This window comes from Vespula pensylvanica, chromosome 12 (assembly GCF_014466175.1).
Source record: "Vespula pensylvanica isolate Volc-1 chromosome 12, ASM1446617v1, whole genome shotgun sequence".
Lineage (NCBI taxonomy): Eukaryota > Metazoa > Arthropoda > Insecta > Hymenoptera > Vespidae > Vespula > Vespula pensylvanica.
The window spans coordinates 2,832,846-2,854,317 of record NC_057696.1 but is presented as its reverse complement, the minus strand read 5'-3'; the positions used below and the strand labels follow the sequence as shown (position 1 = coordinate 2,854,317).

The following is a 21,472-nucleotide window of genomic DNA, read 5'->3' as shown; positions in this document are numbered from 1 at the left end:
CACAACTATTTAAATATTAATACAGGTGGTGCAACATTCAATACATATAAGTGACCTTTGTGATTATGTCATATAGTAAGAAAATAATGGATGATTTTTAATTATGGAATAAAAGGTGAAAATTGCTAAAGAATATTTTATTGCATATTATAACAAAATATATTATTAATTGATAATTGATATATTTTACGTAGTCAATCGTTTAGAGCATACGTTAGTAATAGGATAGTTTGTAATAATGAACAATTTATTTTTTAGATTGGTAACCCTGTTCGTATTCTATTCTGATTTCGTTCGGCTTACGACAGCTATTGAATCAGTCTTTAAAATGGCGGCGAAAAGTGGTGGTAACGACGAGTGGTTCTCGGCTATAAAACCAATACTAGTCGCATCGTCTGGTTCCTTAAATAAAAATAGCGTTATAGAACTTATAAAGAATATCGTAAAAAAGTAAGTATGGTTGATCGAAATAACATACTTTCTTGATATAATGTCTTATAATTCCACAAGTAGTTAACTCGAGGTGACAGAACAGAAATGGATGTTCAGCGTGATAAAGATAAATACAAGTATCTTTTTGTTGATTGATATGATTTTTTTGTGCTTCACAGTGAGAATAAATTTATCGAATATGAAGAACAGTATGAAACATTCTACACGTCTGTCGCTGCGCTTTCTGCAGAGTACATTAGTAATTTTGCTAATTCCTGTAAGTGTTTCCATTTTTTCTTAGAAAGTATATCCTATATAACGTTTATAAACGAATCGTTTACGTGAAACTAAAGTTATTTTTAAAAATATACAATTCATAAAAAATGGAAAATATCATATAATGTTTCAATCTAATTTTTTTTTATGAAGATTTTATTGTTCAATTATATTTTTTATTACATTTAAGTTGTATAACTTATATGCTTTCATATTTCATTTTATGGTTTGAATATTGATAATTGTTTCATTTTCACTGTATTTAATACAGCATCAAATATAAAATAGATTTATATACAGAGTATCCTATAGCTTTAAGAAATTACTATAATGATATTTATTACTATATATAAAAATATCGAAAAAGTTTATATAAACATATGTTTTATTTGATCTTGCTTTATAGAAGCTACTAGATATCTTATATATATAAAATATTGAATTATTTTCTATATATGATATATCTTTATATATGAATATAAAATTTTATATTCTTATATCCTTGTAGATGTTAAGAGTCAAATACCTACAGTATGTCAAGCATGCAAGATCCTACTTCAGTATCTTGTCCGTATATTACGACAACAACAGACTCATCCAGGAGACACTAATGCATCAACTGTTGTAACTACTAAACAGTTACTTCTTCCGATACGTGCTTTATGTACTGGACAAACCTTACTTTCTTCAACAGAAGAGACAGCATTGATCACAATGATACAGAATGCGAAAGTACCTTCACAAATTAAGGTACCTTCGCAACCTGGAAAAGAAAAAGATACTTCTGCACAATGTGTAAAAGAAACAAAACGTACACATAGTGATTTATCCAGCAGTATTCTTGAGCAATTAACAATGCCATTACAAGATTTTGCACAACCTGTATCTTTTATTACTGAAAATTTTGCTGAAGGTACTAATAAAAATTCAACTGATACCGCAAACAACGAGATTCATACAGATACAAAGGTTAATTTTTATCATTTTTTATTTTTGTATTATTTGATATTAAATATTTGACATTAAAACATTTGATGTTTTTTATTACAGATGATGTTTATAGCAAATAATATAGGCACTCTTCAAAGTATGGGTGCAGGTGATATATTATTGGATATGTGTGCTAATCTTCCTCATGTATCAAGATATGCTCGCAAATATCAAACATATTTAAATAAAAAAAGTTTCAGTTTACCTGCAAATGCTACTGATGCTCATATAATACGACACAGCTTGCATTTAGTAGTTAATGACATAAACATTGTGCATAGTGTATTATCATTACCTGTGTTTGAACCATTGACACATGTAAAGTTAGAAAAATTATCAACACTAGCTATGTCTTGTTTGTACTGCTCAATTACAAATGCAGCTGCATCAAGTATCGTTGGAATTACAAATGCTGTGTCTCCTAAATGCAGTACAAATACTTCTGGAAATACTCAAGCTAACCAAGGCACAAAAAATGCAGAGGATGCAGGTAGAATTCAGGAAGAATATGATGCATTAGCCATAACTGTTGTAGAGAAAAGTTTAGAGATATTTGGATTAGTTTCAAATATAATAAAAAATAGTACACGTGCTGGTGGACATGTGAGTTGATTGCCTTTATAATATTCATTCATATTTTATAATATTTATTATAATTTTCATTTTAATTAATAGATTCTTCAAAATCATCTATTGATTGGAGTTTGGTTATTGGTTGCTGGTTTGCAAGCTCAATTGTCAGTAAGCAGTTTTAGTGCAGCAGATAAAGTGAAAGATGAAAAAGGAAAATCACCAAGTAAAGCAAGAGATGGAACTGGTCGTGTAAACTTGATGAAAGTGTAATGGATATTTATTGCTTTTATAGATATTATTTATTATTTGGATAAGAAAATAATTTCTAATGAAACAGTGAAAATATAAACATCTAAATTTCTAGTCAACAAGGATTTGGAGTATTGTCAGTGGCATTGGCATCGCATGCACTAACTTTGATGAGTGCTCTCCTTGAAGATGTATCTATAGAAGCCAGTACAGATTCTTCTACTCCTGAGCCAGCACCATTAGATATCTTATCTACTGCTACTGCACTTCAAAGAGCAGTTACATTCCTACAAGCTGTACCTCTTAATCACTTACTATTTTATTTAGCAACTATTAGTTACAGAAAGGTAATATATCAATGTTATCCTAAAATAATAAATACAAATGATTTTAAAGAAATGATTTTAGACAAATTTACAATGTATTTCAATTTATAGGCTTGTACATTAAAAAGAATACAGAAGCATCCTCTAGAAGGTGATACTTTAAGTCAATCTGACTCTACCACATATTATGAAGATCTTTTAAGCTGTTCAGAGAACTCAACAGATGAAGGTAACTGTATAAATCATTTACATATTTGTACTAAATGTTAATCCATTATAACCTACATTTTATATCTACAATTTTATTTATTGTCTATTATATATATAAAGCGTTTTTCTTTTCTGTGAACCATATTTAATTATACTACATATTTAAATTATATAATAAAAAAGAGAGATAATTATCTAAGAATTTAAATATATCTTAAGCTTCATATATGCTTATTAATGAAATGGTTGCTATTGTATCATTTTATTCAGTTTCAAAGTTGTATTCCTGTTTCTATACTTTGTTGCTGTTACTAACTTCCTGGTATATCTTCATGATATAGAACAAACTGTTATGTCGGTAGAGGAGGACAGCGAACCTATTTTGGGTCTGTGGTTTGAGGAAACTCTGGCTCCTTCTGATGGGCCACCTGCAAATGCCACTAAAGAACCAAACAATGAAGCAAGTGCCGAACACACTGCAATTATCATTGTTCCAGATAATCGAGAACCACATGGTGTATGTTATTAATAATTTTTCTTATTAAAAAGTTTGGTTTTCATATTTTATAACGAAGCATGTGTATATGACTTAAATATATTAACAATATTTTAATATTGTTACAGTATATTTCATTGGCAACCAAAATCTTTCAATTTATGAATCAACACTTAATTGGTAGTAGGAGTGCGTACGTCCGTGAGTATGTTGTTAATGGATTGGTAGAGCAACAAATGGTTATACTAGCAGCTATAATAAGAGATTTGGACCATGAAACTGCTAGAACCGAAACAGGTTAACAGTTATATAATTGAACAATATTTTATCTATATCTTTAATATATATCATTATTTAATATGTTTTATATTTTATAGGAACTATTTCAGTATTTTATGGTGCAACTTTAGGTGCATTATATTCTGAGTTTTCACAGGCTTTAAGTTGTTATACCCATAATTTACTTGCACATAATACATTAAGTGAAAGTTTACAAAATACTTTACTTCAACATCTAAGTGTAAATCCTTGGTCTATTGAAACCAGTACAACTTCCACTTGGCCTTTACAAGTGTATCCTAGAACACTCAGCGTTTTAGCACAGGTTCTTAACTTTGATATCGTATTAATTTAATACTTAATAATTAATAAATATATCATAAATTCTTACGAATGTATTAATTTATAGGTACTATTATTAAAACCTCAAGCAGAAAAAGAAGCTGCGTGTATAAGTATATGGCATAGATTAGTAACGACCTTGGTTGAAAATGTATGTAATCCACCAACAACATTTGAAGCTGAGAATGAAGGTTTGTATAGAATGTATTTTATTATTTGAAAATATATTACTTGGTAATTGTGAACATAACTAATGATTTAATTAATATTTTTAGATTTAAACGTCGAACACGCGCAATTAGTTTTGTTTTTATTTCATTGTCTTAATTTAATGCAAAAAAAATCGGTATTACTTTTAACTGGCAGTGGTGCAGTTCGTTGTAGTGAAGCTGTTAAGACACCAATGAAAGATTATCAATTATTACATTTATCGCGTTTATTACTTTTGTTGGAATATCTTATGGAACATCTTTATGATGCACCTCCTACATTACTTGAACAGGTAAGAATTAAAATAATGATCCAGTTTTATATTTTTAAAAGCATTTGGTAGTTTTGTTATAATTTTATTAAAATATATAATTTATATATCACTTATATATATTTTATTATATAAATATTTATTTATCTAATAAGATATCATATATCGGTATATGAAACTAACCAGATGCAAAAATAATCCCAATCTTTAATAAAATAAGAAAGAGATACCAGGGCCAGCAGACTGATAATGACATCTGACTGGTAGTAAACATCTCGTACATAGAAATTTTTATAACATGTATTATAATTAATTTTGTAAATGTATAAAGTATTCATAAAATTATAATGTTATATTGTTCAGGTACAATGGAATCTGTTTTCTGCAACGAGTTTAGTGTCGGATGTAAAAGATGGTAATAAACAAGCATCCAGAATATTTACACCATGGGCGGAAATTGAAGACAATTATCGTAAATTTTGTTCACAAGACGAATTCTCTATGAAGCCTCGTTTTTATAATTTGTCCACTGCTGACTTTAATAATCAAGATACACCCAAATTAGATGGATTGGTTGGTTATCATTTTTGAAATTTCATTTTACAGTATTTATTGAAGTAGCTACTGATATTTTTTGTTTTCTTTAAACTTACAGGCTTGTAATTTTATTTTGGGTACACCAGATAAAATGAAATATCCTCTATTAGTTGATGCATTGATAGATATCCTCAATGTTTTGATGCAAACAGATATGCCCAGAAAAACAACATCTGATAGTAAAGATAAAATGACGTTTACTGGGCTATGTGCTATTCAATATTGTTTTTCTATATGTTGGCGATTATTATTAATGTTGCCTCCTTCTACACCATATATGGACAAACTTGCTTTAGGAGAAGAGATACCAGCTGGTCCAATGTTACTTCATTCTTTGATCTGGGGACCTAGAACTGCTTATAAAACTTTTACTGGATGGATGAAAGACTGCTTGGTTAAGCAAGGAATATATACACAATATGCTGAAAATTTATTAAAAACAGTATCGTCAACTGTAAATTCACTGAAATATGACATTACACTTGCCAAAAACTGCATTACGTCTTTAAAACCAGATATAAGTACCGAATCAAAGATAATGCCAAAAGAGTCATTACCAAAGCTGAGCTCTTTATGTATACTAGCTGCAATTATTGGGAAGTTACAAGTTCTTATGGATGAAAGTATATCTAAGAGTCCTACTGATAATATCGAAGCTTCTAAGTGCTCGCAAATTTCAGATTTTAACTCATCAAATTTGAATAAGATAATAGTTGATATTTTACCACATTTTCTATCATTAACAGAAGCTATTTTACGATCCTGTCAATCAAGCATATTATATCAAATGCTCGATTCTTCAGACGTACAGAGCAAGTACAATTTGCAAGATTATTTGATAATTGACAATATTATTTTTATAGCAGGTGCAAACTGGGCAGTAGAAGCATCGTTAGTAACGTACTTGCCCAATAATGTCAGATCCATATTAGATAAATGGAAATCTATCAATGTTGCACATGTACCATGGAATACATATGCCAATGATATAATACCTGCTGAAAGTTACATTTTAACAACAGTGAATCACCATATCAATTCACTTTCTGAATATCCAACATTTTCTATTAATCCATCTTTAAAGAATCTGCTCCATTCTCTTATCACATTTATGATAGAATATGTAACTCCTACAACAGTGCCAGAACAGTCTGATGTACACACTCAAGCTGTAGATATATTAATTTCTTTATCAATGGATGCACGCATGGAGTATCTTCAAGAAATGTCAGGAAAAATATTAACAAAATTAATAGGCGATAACGATAGCGAAACACGACAATTACGAGAACATTTATTCGTATTGAACCATACATATAATTTAATTATTGAATATACAAATAATACGGACGAATCTATTGGCATATCAGTCGACGAAAAAATTTTGAAACGTTGCATTAAATATTGGGAAGATTTATTGGATAAACAAGTTGGGCACAAAGCCTTAGATTTATTTTTTGCGCCAAATGCAAATCATACTCTTGTGGCTGTTTTATTATCAATAATATCACCACGACTTACTCAACAGTTTAGTACTCACGTTTTACACTTTTTCAATGCACTTTTTAAAGTGGCTGAAAAGGGACATGACGAAGCTGTGGAACGGCTTTGTAAATCTGTTTTAAACATTACTAACATCCCTAATGCAAAACTTCAGATGTGGTTACGACATGTTATTCTTGGAGTGTCCAACACATCACCAAGTGCATCTTCTACAAACATTCAAACGCCTACAGTAGTTACTGCTAATTCATTGGTAGCTGCATCTGGTAGTGCAGAAGATGGGCAGAAAGTGGAAGATGTGAACAACGCATCTAACAGTGAACAAGTTCAATGGGCGATTTTATTATCCGATGGCTCTGTTGGTAGTAATCAAGTCACAAACACAAATGATGATCAGCATTCAGTACACGAAAATAGTCGATTTTTATGTGCACTTACAAATTATATTGTAAAAGAAAGAAGTACTACAAATGAAGATGTTGCAGTGACTATTCTACAGGCACTTATACCATTGGGTTATCATATTTTATCCCCTGCAATTGAAAGCAATGGTTTCTCAGAATTAATGCATATTATGTCAACATTGGCTGATGTTGGATCCGATAAAGGTCATATAATGTTATTTAAAGCAACAACAGAATGGGTTGAACTTTGCAAGGAACAATTAATGAACAAAGATCCACAAACTCTAGACAAGTCATCACCATATATTGAAGGTGGATGTTGCATGTTAAACTATATAGCTGATGTGGCAAATGCAGTTTGTCCACAAATACAAGCATTGGATCGAGCTACTAGTCCACCTTGGGAAGGTATAACACCAATCAATGATATTAATGATAGTGATTGGTTGGATGAAATTCCACATGAAGAAGATGACAGTGCAGTAGAGGATTCTGATGAGGATAGTCTTTGCAATAAATTATGTACTTTTACCATCACTCAGAAGGAGTTTATGAATCAACATTGGTATCACTGCCACACCTGTAATATGGTGGATGGTGTTGGTGTTTGTACGGTTTGTGCACGGGTTTGCCATAGAGGACATGATGTTACATATGCAAAGTATGGAAATTTTTTCTGTGACTGTGGTGCCAAAGATGATGGATCTTGTCAAGCACTAATAAAACGTAGTCCTCAAACATCAGAACATCAAGCAAGTAATAATGTGTCATATAATAATATTGGTGCACCTGTAGAGAACAATGCACTTCTCACTAGTAGTTTACGACAAAAGACTTCAAGTCCTGTACATTTCTATGATAAACATGAGAGAACTGGACGCGATAAACAAAAGCAAGATCGTTTAGCAAAACAACTTGAAAGTTCCAAAGAATGGGTACAGTCACATCTATGGAAGAGTGGATTAGTTTCATCATTAATGGATTTAATTTATGCATTGATACCTGCAGTAGATGCTTGTTGTCAACAGAATTCTCCAGTCGGCTGTCATGCACGAGCACAGAAAGCTCTTAGGCAGTTACATACTTTAGAAAAGAAATTTGAACATACAAATCAACTTATGTTACCAACATTAGGATCTCAGGAAGGTGCTTTTGAAAATGTAAGAATGAATTATTCAGGTGATCAAGGACAGACCATTAGACAACTTTTATCAGCGCATATGATACGACGTGTTGCTATGTGTTGTTTATCATCCCCACATGGTAAAAGGCAACATTTAGCAGTTTCACATGAAAAAGGAAAAATAACAGTGTTACAACTTAGTGCTTTATTGAAACAAGCCGATTCCTCTAAGCGAAAACTCACATTGACCAGATTAGCATCTGCACCAATTCCTTTCACTGTGCTTTCAATAACAGGAAATCAATGGAATGAAGATTTCTTAGCAGTCTGTGGTTTCAAGGATTGTCATGTACTTACTTTCAACAGTTCTGGAACAGTATCTGACCATTTAGTTTTGCATCCTCAACTTGAAACTGGAAATTTTATTATAAAAGCTTTATGGCTTCCTGGTTGTCAAACTCAATTGGCATTAGTTACAGCAGATTTTGTAAAAATTTATGATCTTGCAAAGGATACATTGAGTCCTCAATATTATTTTCTAGTACCAACAGGCAAAATAAGAGACTGTACATTTATACACACTGAAAACGGTGTATTTCATTTGTTACTAATGTCTTCTGTTGGATATATTTATAGTCAAGCAATGGATGGAGAAAGTTTAGCTAAAGATGGTCCATTTTATGTCACTAATACATTGGATGTTTATCATCCCGAGATAAAAGATAATGGACAAGTTGGCGGTGGTGGAGTATCAGTTTATTATTCACATGCATTACAGTTACTATTCTTCAGTTATGCATGTGGCAAAAGTTTTATTGCACCTTTAAAAAATACTGATTCTGACATTACAGTCGTGTTTCAAATAAATCTTAGCAGTAATAAAACAAACGGAAATAAATCTAATAATAACCAACCACAGCCTCTCTGTCAGTGGAGTGAAGTTGTCAATCATCCTGGATTAGTTTGCTCTGTTCTACAGACAAGTAATAATCCAGTGATATTAATGATCAAACCAGACGTTATTATGATCCAAGAGATTAAAGTTTTACCAGCAAAAGCAAAAATTATGGATATGGTTGCCATCAGACATCCAAGTTCAAATGCAGAACATCGTACAACATTGATATTGTTGTGTGAAGATGGAAGTTTAAGAATTTATATGGCTGGAATGGAACAAACAGGATTTTGGATGTCATCTGCTATACAACCAAATTGTACAATAACAGGAATTAAGCCAACAAGAAAAAAGAAAACAAATAAAACAACCAAACCAACTGGTTCCGTTACATTTCCTATCGACTTTTTCGAACACTGCCAAGTCATGAATGATGTTGAATATGGTGGCAACGATCTTTTGCAGATTTATAATGTAGCGCAAATTAAGCATCGTTTAAATACAACTGGAATGTACGTTGTTTCCACAAAAGCTATGGGTTTTAATGTAGAAGTTACTAATAACGACGCGATTCTAGTCATGACTGGAATAAGAGTATTACTTGGAAGTCAAGATATTCAGAGGGCACCTTTATATGTTGTAGTAAGTTAATAAATTATCGATTGTCGATTGATACAAAAGTCAAAATATATTCTAAACGTATTAATTATTTATCTGTTGTTGTAGGTATTTGGTAGGACTATACGTACTACATTGACTAGAAGTCGGTGGTTTGATATTCCTTTAACAAGGGAAGAAAGTTTGTTGGCTGACAAAAAATTGACTATCACTTTTGGTCCTTCTCAAGATCCTGAAGGTGTCATAATGGTTGACTCCATAAAAATGTTTGTTATTATTATTATTATTATTAATATTATTTTAAATCGTTTTTATTTTACAATTGCTCTTATTTTTATATTTAATTTAAATATATAGAAATATAAATTTTAGTAAAACTTTATTATTTTTACTAGATATGGAAAAACTAAAGATGCGTTTGGTTGGCCAGAAGAAACAGAGGAAATTCTACCTGGTGGTCAGTCTACATCAGCTCACATACCTGCTATTAGCAATGAGACAGACAATACTATCGTTTCTCCAGCACCTTTATCTTCTATTGACAGGTAAGTTCTTATTTATAAATATATTAGTTTAAATTGAATCAGTTTATATAAAGATATCGTTTTATTATTACGATGCCACAGATTGACAAAGGACAATTCTGTCAATGTAGAAAGGTAAGAAATATGAATATATATAAATATATAAAATATAGTAGTGTTAATATATATAAAATAAAAATTAATTACTGTGTAATATATACGTGATTCTATATTATTTTACAGGATGGTTTCAAGCATCCTGGAAGTTTTGGAGTTGTCTTTCAACTTATCTTCGAACGACGATAATAAGTTACCATTAAGAACAGCGGCAGTTGACATGGCATCACGACTTCTAGTATTACCAACACCTCCATTAGTGCAAGTGAATACAACAGCACTACTCGCTGCACTATATAGTTCTAAACAAATGTATCACTTCCATAAAGTAAGATTTTCTAGAAATATATTTAATTAATAAAAAGCTAAAGAAAAAGAGAAAGAGATACAGAAACAAATTATATTTATTAATAATTTTTGTTTATAGGATCAGGTTTTACTTGTACATGTACTTGAGACATTAAAAACAATGAGAGAAATTGAGGATTCACGTGATATAGATGCAGAAAATTTCTACAGACTCGTACTTATTGTAAGAGGAATTGCTATATGCAGAGCAAACAATCTTGCCAAATTTGCAGAACAATATACTAATAAACCCATGGATGAAAGTAAAAGTAATTGAACTAATAATTTAATAATACAAGACAATTTGATGATTTAATTAAGAAAATATTAGTGATATGTTTTCATTTTTAATTTCAGTACCCATCTTTGAAGCCGATCGTTTGAACATGAAAAATCTTACAAGTACAGACGGCAATCAACACTTAGTCATACAACTTACAGAAGTTTTATGGCTGTTACATGCAGCATATCCAAAGAACATGGCTCTTGCACCAGTTGTAGTTCCAGGATTAACACATACTGAAGCAACAGTTCATGCACTTGTCGAAATTATACATGCATTTACTACATGCGATGTGGATGGCAATACGCCTTTGGCTGCAAAATTATATTTACAATTACTATTATCTTCGGATACAACAATCAGTTTCAGTGCTAAGCATGCTATAATAAGAGTACTAAGACCGAGATATAAAAGGAGACGGGTATATATACCGAGTCCACCTAATTGTAACACTCCAGGTATAAAATACAGTGAAGAATAAATTATATTTACAAACAAGGATATAATAATAAGAATATTACAATTAAATTTACTTGATTGTTAATTATAAGCGATAATAATTATATGTATATAATACAGGTACAACTGTAGAAACGGAAGAGCAACCTGCACCAGCAACTTCGCGACCATCACAAAGTACTGCAACACGAGAACCTGAACAACAATATCACGTTGAAACTGTAGATCAAGTAGTAGCTCTTCTTGGAGCAATTGCTAATCAAGGACCTGCTGATGGAAGAGCTAATCCTCTCGAAGCGTTCCTTGGACCTGGTAGTTTACAACAATTGCTTGGTATTCCTCCTGATGCAGATGAAACAGTAGTTCAGATCGCAATTGCATTAAGTTTAGAAGATCATGAAGATTCTGCCGATATAGAAACTTTAAGGCAAGGTTTTGAAACTTTGCGAAATTTAGGTGGATCTATCCTTCAAAACATACAAGCTTTGGCTGCTCAGGGAATGGTACAAACTCTAAATACAGCCCAGGTAATTTATAACGAATAAATGTGCGACAACATTGGTGTATAATCATATATAACAGCGAAATTATTTATTGTATTCATTTTTTTTCAGGGTCACGAAGGAGGTCATTATTCTGATACAACTGCATCTGCAGGTGGTTCAGATGATGAAGGATCAACAGCTGCTACTGATGGTAGTACTTTGAGAACATCACCAGCTGAACAAGTAATTATTCGTTTTTAATAATTGTTATATGATGAATAGCGGAAAAGAATATTTAGAATTAATATAACATTGTACTATCGTTTAAGAATTTTCTTTAAATATCTTTTTTGTGATAGGGCGGCAGTCGTGGTAGCAAAGGTAGTGAAAGCAGTGGAAGCGAAAGTGGAGGAAGTGCTGTTGATAGCATGGCAGGAGAGCATAATGTTTCAGGAAGAAGTTCCGCATATGGGGACAATGCAGCTGCTGATGTAGCTCCAGTTGGAGTTAGTGCCAATCAAGCAACGCGTACTGAAACTACTTCTGTAGGCGCTACTACTTCTATCGTTGTAAGTTATTCTATTATGAATATAAATATTTTTTTAGTAGAACAAAATGCAAACAAATTTACTGAACATTCATGAAATTGTTAATAGACAACAGAACAAGAAAGTACTGAACAAGAACAGGGTAATGAGCAAGAATGTGATACAAGTGTGGAAGGAGCAACAAAACTCCATTCTATACAACTTCTACTATTGGATAAGCTTACACAATTTATACCTGATTTAACAAATGTTCCTGGCGTACTCGTAATACCATATATGCAAGTACGTAATTTTTTATCTTTAGTATTATTGTCTTAAAAATATTTTTCTTACTAAACTTTATAATCGTATCTATGTAGGTTATTTTAATGTTAACATCTGATTTGGATGGTCAAGATGAGAGGGACAGAGCGTGTGTAGAACGCTTAATTCATATGTTGGTGAAAGAATTAGAAATGGATAAGCCTGATACAAACAATATTTGTCAACGTACTAATAAAAAAGAAGTCCATTTGGTTATCATGCGATTACTCAGTTAGTATACGTACATAATGATTGCTTTTTTTTGTATATTACAAACAAACTATTTTTTTAATAATTTTATTTTTTCATTTACAGGTGTTTTAATGTCTCGTTCAAAATATAATACTAAATCCCCATCAGAAAATCCAAATTTCGTTTCACAAACGGTCGCTACAATACTCAGCAAAGCAGGTGTTATAGATTATTGTCTGACGTTATTGAAAGCATTATTAGAATATTGGAAAACGTACGTCTTTCTTTGTAGCAAATAATATACACATTTATTATGTTCATATATATAATTTATAACATTTATATCTAGAACATCTAGCGAGGAAACCGGGAATATGATCGGTGGCTTATTACTTAAAGAACATTTAACAAGTTCACCGCCTGATATGTCGCCATTCTTTTTGCGACAGTATGTAAAAGGACACGCTGGAGATGTATTTGAACCATACCCTCAACTATTGACAGAAATGGTTTTGCGTTTACCATATCAAGTACATAAATATTCTGAAAGTAACACAATTCAACCAGCATTTGATCAGGTAATTATATTCGTTATAACGATATAAGTTAGTAGTTAAATAAAATATCTTAATTAAACAAAACTGATGTAATGTACACAGCCCTGGTATTTATATTTGTGCGAGTATATGATGCTCTATCAAACACCATTTGTAAGAAGACAAGTACGAAAATTGCTATTATTTATATGCGGCAACAAAGAAAAATACAGACAGTTGCGTGACTTACATGCTCTTATTTCTCATATACAGGTAATTATAAATGTTTTATTGAAGAATGTTATTCACTTTTCAAAGTTAGAAAATAGATCGTAAATAAGATAAAATTAATTTTGTTTTTTACTACTTTACAGGCAGTACAGCAATGTTGTACTACTGGAGGATATGATCCACAACAATTACATCCTCATTCCATCAATCTCTCTTATGATTCATTAGTAGAATTAATCGAACATTTAAAATATTGCGTTGAAATAGCAAGTAGTCGTACTGGTAATTGGCAAAGATTTTGTTTGAATCAAAATACCGTTTTGGCATATCTTTTCTCTGTCTCTACTCTTTTGGACGAAGGTGTAAGTTCTACGGTACTTCAGTTATTGCAGTGTGCTATATGTTCAAACAATAAATCGAAAGAAACAAAAGATAATAAAGCAAAGGTAAAATTAAAAATAATAGATATTGAAAATAATAATAACGATGACGATAGGTATCCAAAAATATTCTTTTAATATTCTTAATTTATTAATATAGGATACTAAATCATCAACCAAAGAACGCCGTGATCGAGAAAAATCTGAAGATTCTGATACAGAAGCGAAGTTTGAAGAAGCACAATGTCTTACTTTGGTAGAACAAATTCAGAAACAAGTGTCACCCGCATTACTGACAAAGTTTATACAAACATTTTTATTGGAAACTAATAATACGAACGTTCGTTGGCAGGCACATTCACTTATACTGGCTATATACAAGTATGACAATAATATTAATGTGTTATTTTTAATAAAAAATAATGATAGTAGCAATAGTATTCGAGATCATGTTTATGAATTAACTTTATTTTCAGGAATTGTGGTCCAGCTGATCAAGAACGTTTATTAGATATTCTATGGCGTTTATGGCCTTTGCTTCCAGCTTACGGACGTAAAGCTGCACAATTTGTTGATTTATTAGGATATTTCTCGTTAAAAACACCTCATACTGGAAAAAAGATGTATTCATATATGGAACAAGCAGTTACAGTTTTACGTGCACAAAATCAATTACTTGCCCAACATCCAAATGCAAATCTCTATGCAAATTTAGCTCAGTATGTAGAATTGGATGGTTATTATTTGGAAAGTGAGCCGTGTCTTGTGTGTAATAATCCAGAAGTACCAATGGCTACTATTAAACTTTCATCAATCAAGGTCGATTCTAAATTTACAACAACAACTCAAATTGTTAAATTAATTGGTAGCCACACTATAAGTCGAATAACTTTACGTATTGGCGATTTGAAAAGGACAAAGATGGTGCGTACTATTAACGTTTATTACAATAATCGATCTGTCCAAGCAGTGGTCGAATTGAAAAATAAGCCTGCAATGTGGCATAAGGCTAAACAAATCTCATTGTCTCAAGGACAAACAGAAATCAAAATGGAATTCCCATTGCCAATAGTGGCTTGTAATTTGATGATCGAATATGCCGACTTTTACGAAAATATACAAGCTTCTTCGGAAACTCTGCAATGTCCACGGTGTTCTGCTAGTGTACCGGCAAATCCAGGTGTTTGTGCAAATTGTGGAGAAAACGTATTTCAATGTCACAAATGTCGAGCTATTAATTATGACGAGAAAGATCCATTCTTATGTCATTCCTGCGGTTTTTGTAAATATGCCAAATTTGATTATACGTTAACTGCTCGTCCTTGCTGCGCTGTCGATCCTATAGAAAATGACGATGACAGAAAGAAAGCAGCAGTGAGCATTAATACTTTACTGGAAAAAGCTGATAGGGTTTATAAAACTCTGATATCTCACAAGCCTACTTTAGAAATGTTACTCGTTAAAATATCAGAACATCGATTGGATCGAGGATTAGAGGAAGGAGTTCAAATATCAGGCAATACACAAGTAAATCGTGCGATTCAATTATTGGCTCAAAGATATTGCGGAGAATGTAAAACTTCCTTTGAAGAATTGAGCAAGATCATACAAAAGGTATTAGCTTGTCGTCGAGAATTAGTTGCCTATGACAGAAATCAACGTGGTCAAAATCAAACGACTGCCTACGCAAGAAATGAGACTACGGTAAAAAGTGAAACGTTTGTTCCACCACCTGGACGATGTTATGGTTGTGCCTCGGCTGCAACCGAACATTGTTTAACACTGCTACGCGCTCTAGCTACTAATACTATTGCAAGAGATGTTTTGTGTAGGCAAGGATTGATTCAGGAACTTGTAGAACATAATTTACGCAAAGGAACAGTACAGATGCAAGAAGAAGTTAGACAATTGCTCTGTCTTGTTACGAGAGATAATGCACAATCTACGAAAGAACTATGTTCTCTTTTAACTGGACGGATTACTTTAACGTTACGAGGAAGAGTCGCAACGTCTGATCTTTCTATCGCTGTCCGACACGAAATGGCATTACTTGCTGCTCTCGTGCAAAAACAGGATTCATGTTGGGAACAAAAACTGCGTTGTATTATGCAACTATTTCTAATGGCATGCAAAGAATCGAAGAGTCCTGTTGTCATGGATAGTATTATATTGCCGTGTTTGAAAATTTTACAAAGTCTTATCAAACCTGAGCAACCAGTTTCAAAGAAAAATAAGGATAAAACTATCGAATCGGTTGCAACTGTACAGCCACCAGAAGGTGTGAGTATTGATGTAGAAAAATGGCTCAATGGCGATGCTAAACATTCTTATACCGAATGGCTTCAACGAATGCCTGCCAAGAAAACAGAATCAACACCAAGTAAACCCTTGAAAAAAGGTGAAACTCGTATATTGTATCTTATGGAAAAATATGGACGCAGATGGCAATATCGATGCATGAGACATCATGGAATGCAACAACTTAAATTAGCAGATGGTGCATGGTTAAAAGAAGTTCTTTTCAATCCTAGTTCACGTTTGGCACGACAAGTTGCTTGTAACATGGTGGAAAGTCTTTGTCAAGGTACAGAAAGAAAGAAAGAAATTCTTGTATTACTGACATGTTATCTTGAAGAAATGCGCACAGCTGGAGAAAGTAGTACAGAATTTCTTGCACTATACGAGAGTCTCATCAGACAACCACCTTGGAAACAATTCTTAGCTGTTCGCGGTGTAATGACTTTACTGGCTGCTTTATTAACAAGAGAAATAGAAGAATTACATAGATTAGAAGAAATGACCTTGACTAGCGATTTAGCTCAAGGATACTCATTAAAAATGTTAACTGAATTACTTGCGACTTTCTTAGAACAAGAAAATATAAAACAACAATATAAAGGAAGACTTGTAGGTGCAGTTTTGAATGGTTATTTATCACTGAGAAGACTTGTCGTTCAAAGAACCAGACTTATTGACGAGACACAAGAAAAACTATTAGAACTTTTAGAAGAAATGACTACTGGAACTGAGGAAGAAACTAAGGCGTTTATGGCTGTGTGCGTTGAAACTGTGCAGAAATATAGTCCTCAAGATGTACGCACGCCTGTATTTATTTTCGAAAGACTTTGTTCCATTATTTATCCAGAAGATAACGATGTTGGAGAGTTTTTCCTGATACTCGAGAAAGATCCTCAGCAGGAAGACTTTTTACAAGGAAGAATGTTGGGTAATCCATATAGTAGCTTAGAACCTGGTTTAGGTCCATTAATGAGAGATGTTAAAAACAAGATCTGCCAGGATTGTGAATTAGTAGCTTTATTGGAAGATGATAATGGAATGGAACTTCTTGTTAATAATAAGATTATTAGTCTAGACCTTCAAGTCAAAGAAGTATATAAAAAAGTATGGCTTGCAGAAGGAGGTGAATCTGATCCGATGCGCGTAGTATATAGAATGCGAGGACTTCTTGGAGATGCGACTGAAGAATTTGTGGAAACTTTAAATGCCAATAGTGAACAAGAAGTAAACAATGAAGAAGTATATAAAATGGCTAATGTATTAGCTGATTGTGGAGGTTTGCACATTATGTTAAACAGACTGGCAGCCATACAAGACGTTACTAGAGCTGGGCCACTTCTTCAAGTGCTTTTGAAATTATTTAGATTATGTGTAAAAGTAAAGAAGAATCAAGATGTTTTGAGTAAGCCAGAATTAGGAGCAGTTACAGTTCTGTTAGACGTTCTGCAACGTTGTCTTGCAACTGAATCTGATAATTCACAATCTAAAGTGACGGAACAACTCTTGGATATTATGGAAACGATATTGGCAAATGCAGCTTCTCAACCTCTTAGCACATTCGAAGCTTTTTCACGTACACTTGGCGGTCCAGAACATATTAAAGCACTTCTTTCTTGTACGCAATCCGCAGCAGTCAGACAAAGTAGTAACGTGCTAGCGCATCTTGCTAGGGTCCTCGCGGCTCTCACGTACGGCGATCAAGATAAGATGGCTTTATTATGCGATTACTTTAAACCAGTTCTCAATTTTTACAAATTTGATTTTGAACATACACCAGAGGATGAACAGAAGCTCGAATTATTTTGCATCCTCACACAGGGTATTGAACGTAATGCTATAGGAAATACATTAAAAGATTATATTATTAATATGAATATAGTAAAGGATGCTTTTGAATATATAACTGTACAAGCACCATGTGTTAAACCTACTTTGCTTCGTACGGACAGCGACGAATTGAAAGATTTTATTTCCAAACCAGCGCTTAAATATATTTTACGATTTCTTACTGGTCTAGCAACGGATCATGAACCAACCCAATTGGCAGCCTCGCAAGTTACAATTAGTATAATCCATAGATTGGAACAAGTATCTTCTGATGAACACGTTGGTTCATTGGCAGAGAACTTACTTGAAGCACTTTGTACTAATAAACGTGTTGCTCAACTGATCGAGGAAGCTCGGCAACATACACGCAGCGAAAAGAAACGTTTAGCCATGGCAATGCGAGAAAGACAATTAGGAGCACTTGGTATGCAAACCAATGATAAGGGTCAAGTAACAGCTAGTGGAACAATTCTTCAACAAATGGAAGATTTGGGAGATGAAAGTGGATTGGTATGCGTTATTTGTCGCGAGGGTTATAAATTTAAGCCCAATATGGTAATTATATAATCGATATATTAATTACAATTATTATATACGAATAAACTAATCAATTTAACGATGTTCCTTTCTTTTAATTGCAGGTATTAGGTATTTATACGTTTACAAAACGATGTAACGTTGAAGAATTCGAAACGAAACAGAGAAAGACTGTTGGGTATACAACAGTAACTCATTTTAACGTGGTTCATGTAGACTGTCATATGTCAGCTGTACGTTTGGCACGTGCCAGAGATGAATGGGAGAGTGCAGCTTTACAAAATGCTAATACCAAATGTAATGGACTTCTTCCACTGTGGGGTCCACAAGTGCCAGAATCAGCATTCGCCAGTTGTTTAGCAAGACATAATACGTATTTGCAAGAGTGTACGAGTCATCGTGACATATCTTATCCATCCACAATTCATGATTTAAAGTTATTATTATTACGTTTTGCACAAGAGAAAAGTTTTCATGAGGATACTGGAGGTGGTGGTCCTCAATCCAATATGCATATGGTTCCATATTTAATACACATGGCATTATATGTAATTATTACGTACGTAAATATTACTATTGTTATATATTATAATAATTTTCAACTAGAGTTAACTTGTATATTTGACTTATATTTCGTTATAATAATTCTTTAAAACATTCCTATCGTTATTAATTTTTTTTTTTTTTTTTTTTATATTAACAGGACACGTACGGCTAGTAGAGAAGATAAAGCTCTTGTTACTTATTTGGAATCTCCAGCTAGTGCAGCATGGCTTGAAAATTGCTATGAAGCAGATGGGCCATTATATCAATGCACGCTTTCAATTCTTTTGTTGACACCTAGCCGCTGGAAAAAATATAAAGTTGCATTTTTCAACAGATTTATCGTACTCGCACATCAACGTTACGAATCCCCATCGGTCGCAACAAAAAATATTTTCGACACAACAGTGAAAGAATATAACGTTTATAAAAGTACTCTGATATTTTTAGGTCTTATCGATTGTATCTACACTAATTTCTTTGGGGTAAATATCATTCTATATATATATATATATTTTTTTTCATAGAATATGATTGAAAAATACATTGAAAGTTAATTTTTTTTTTTTTTTTTTGATTATTATAGAAAATAAATGTGCCATACGATGAAAAGTGGCCTTCGATCTTAGCTGAATATATTAGGCATAACGACGAAGCCATGTTAAAAGCCTCGGAACGAGTCCTTGCAACATATCGCGATGAATTGTTGCCTTGTGCATCATTTGAAGAATTTTTTGACGTTCTTGGTAAATTAAAAAAAAGTGGATTTATTATTTATTTATTAATTAATTTATTTTTTAATTTTAAAATATTATTCTATCTTATATACTTATTAATATATAACGTATAATCACAATTGCAGGATTACTTGGCGAAATATCAGATCCCTTGACTCACATAACTGAACTACTCCGACGTTTCGCTTGAAAAGGGTCAATCAGTTTCTTTTTTTTAACTAACGCAAATATTTGTAGATTTTTCACGTATACCAGAAATTCCTGTGTAATATCCTATATTAAGATTCTTTTGGGAAATTTCCATACAAATTAAAAAATACTGTTAGTCCTATCTAATGCTATATGCTGTACCTTAGTGTTATATATGCTTATGTGTGTATATATATGTGCGTGTATATATAGGTGTGTTTACATATACATATATATATAGACGCGCTGTAACAGGCTCTGCTTTAATGAAATGCGGTGTAATAAAATCTTTGCAAGTGATAATTTCAATTACTTTTCTATATCCTAGAAATTCTATGACAGCAAAAAATTTATTTTTTACAACTGCAAAATATGAAACAAGTACTATTTGTAAGTAAAATCTACAATTTTTTAAACGTAACATAATTGTTTACATTGAGGTGCTAAACAACTTGGTTGTGGACAACAATCTGGACCTCTTCGATACCACTTATATGTCTACAAAATAAATTAACAAAGATAAGTATATTTTTCTTATATATGAAGTTTCCTTATTTACTTTTAATAAAATTAATGAATCACGCATATATATATATATATATATATATATATTTACACAAAATGTATGTATAAAAATAATTTTTTAACATTATACTTACACCTTGCAACAAATACGTTCTACCAGGTATCTTGTAAATTAAATCAGATGCAACATCGTGAAAACTGGACGTTAATATAATATTTGCCGTTGAATCGTAAGTTATCAAAGGTCTGTTTTCGGGAAATGTCCACGGGGGTTTACATTCATCTGGACTTGGTTTAACATGCCATGCTTCAGGATCATTTTTACGATTATATTGAACATACGACATAGGTCTCGTAGTACGCCTCGAATAGATTAGAAATTAATATCAATTCTCTTAAAAAGAAAAAAAATATTACAAGTAGATTTTTCTTACAAACAATCCATCTTTGCAAATAAACATTTTAAACGTTGAAGTTCTTGACCACTACTACAAGTTCTATTAGAAAACCCCCAATTTCCAATTGCTTCTGCAACTCCACCGTTATTGCCATATGAATATTTTATACAAGACATTTTAAAAAAATATTGATATTTAATAATATATATATATATATT

General features: G+C 32.3%; 2 protein-coding genes across 5 annotated transcripts; one reads left to right on the top strand and one right to left on the bottom strand.

Annotated features, from left to right (window-relative positions):
• Positions 1 to 311: 311 nt before the first annotated feature.
• On the top strand, positions 312 to 20,634 carry LOC122633376 (protein purity of essence). 4 transcript variants are annotated; one of them, XM_043821186.1, is made up of 35 exons: positions 312 to 450; positions 612 to 709; positions 1,217 to 1,677; positions 1,759 to 2,301; positions 2,374 to 2,537; positions 2,636 to 2,867; positions 2,958 to 3,075; positions 3,419 to 3,573; positions 3,681 to 3,849; positions 3,930 to 4,156; positions 4,241 to 4,364; positions 4,449 to 4,675; positions 5,018 to 5,227; positions 5,310 to 9,818; positions 9,903 to 10,060; positions 10,190 to 10,339; positions 10,421 to 10,453; positions 10,562 to 10,763; positions 10,863 to 11,052; positions 11,141 to 11,524; positions 11,646 to 12,052; positions 12,140 to 12,253; positions 12,370 to 12,579; positions 12,667 to 12,840; positions 12,918 to 13,092; positions 13,177 to 13,327; positions 13,403 to 13,631; positions 13,713 to 13,862; positions 13,964 to 14,266; positions 14,361 to 14,581; positions 14,677 to 18,880; positions 18,967 to 19,421; positions 19,566 to 19,890; positions 19,992 to 20,151; positions 20,268 to 20,634. In XM_043821186.1, exons 1-35 carry the CDS (start codon positions 329 to 331, stop codon positions 20,330 to 20,332), a joined length of 15,819 nt encoding a protein of 5,272 aa, XP_043677121.1. In that variant the 5' UTR covers positions 312 to 328; the 3' UTR covers positions 20,333 to 20,634. The 4 variants fall into 4 exon arrangements, with proteins under 4 accessions (XP_043677121.1, XP_043677120.1, XP_043677122.1 ...); XM_043821185.1 differs by having other exon boundaries at positions 3,398 to 3,573; XM_043821187.1 differs by lacking the exon at positions 10,421 to 10,453 and having other exon boundaries at positions 3,398 to 3,573.
• On the bottom strand, positions 20,267 to 21,466 carry LOC122633389. Its single transcript, XM_043821210.1, has 3 exons — positions 21,291 to 21,466; positions 20,991 to 21,219; positions 20,267 to 20,829 (listed from the first exon to the last, which is right to left on the bottom strand). The coding sequence occupies exons 1-3, from the start codon at positions 21,428 to 21,430 to the stop codon at positions 20,743 to 20,745; spliced, it is 456 nt and encodes a 151-aa protein (XP_043677145.1). The 5' UTR covers positions 21,431 to 21,466; the 3' UTR covers positions 20,267 to 20,742.
• Positions 21,467 to 21,472: the final 6 nt, after the last annotated feature.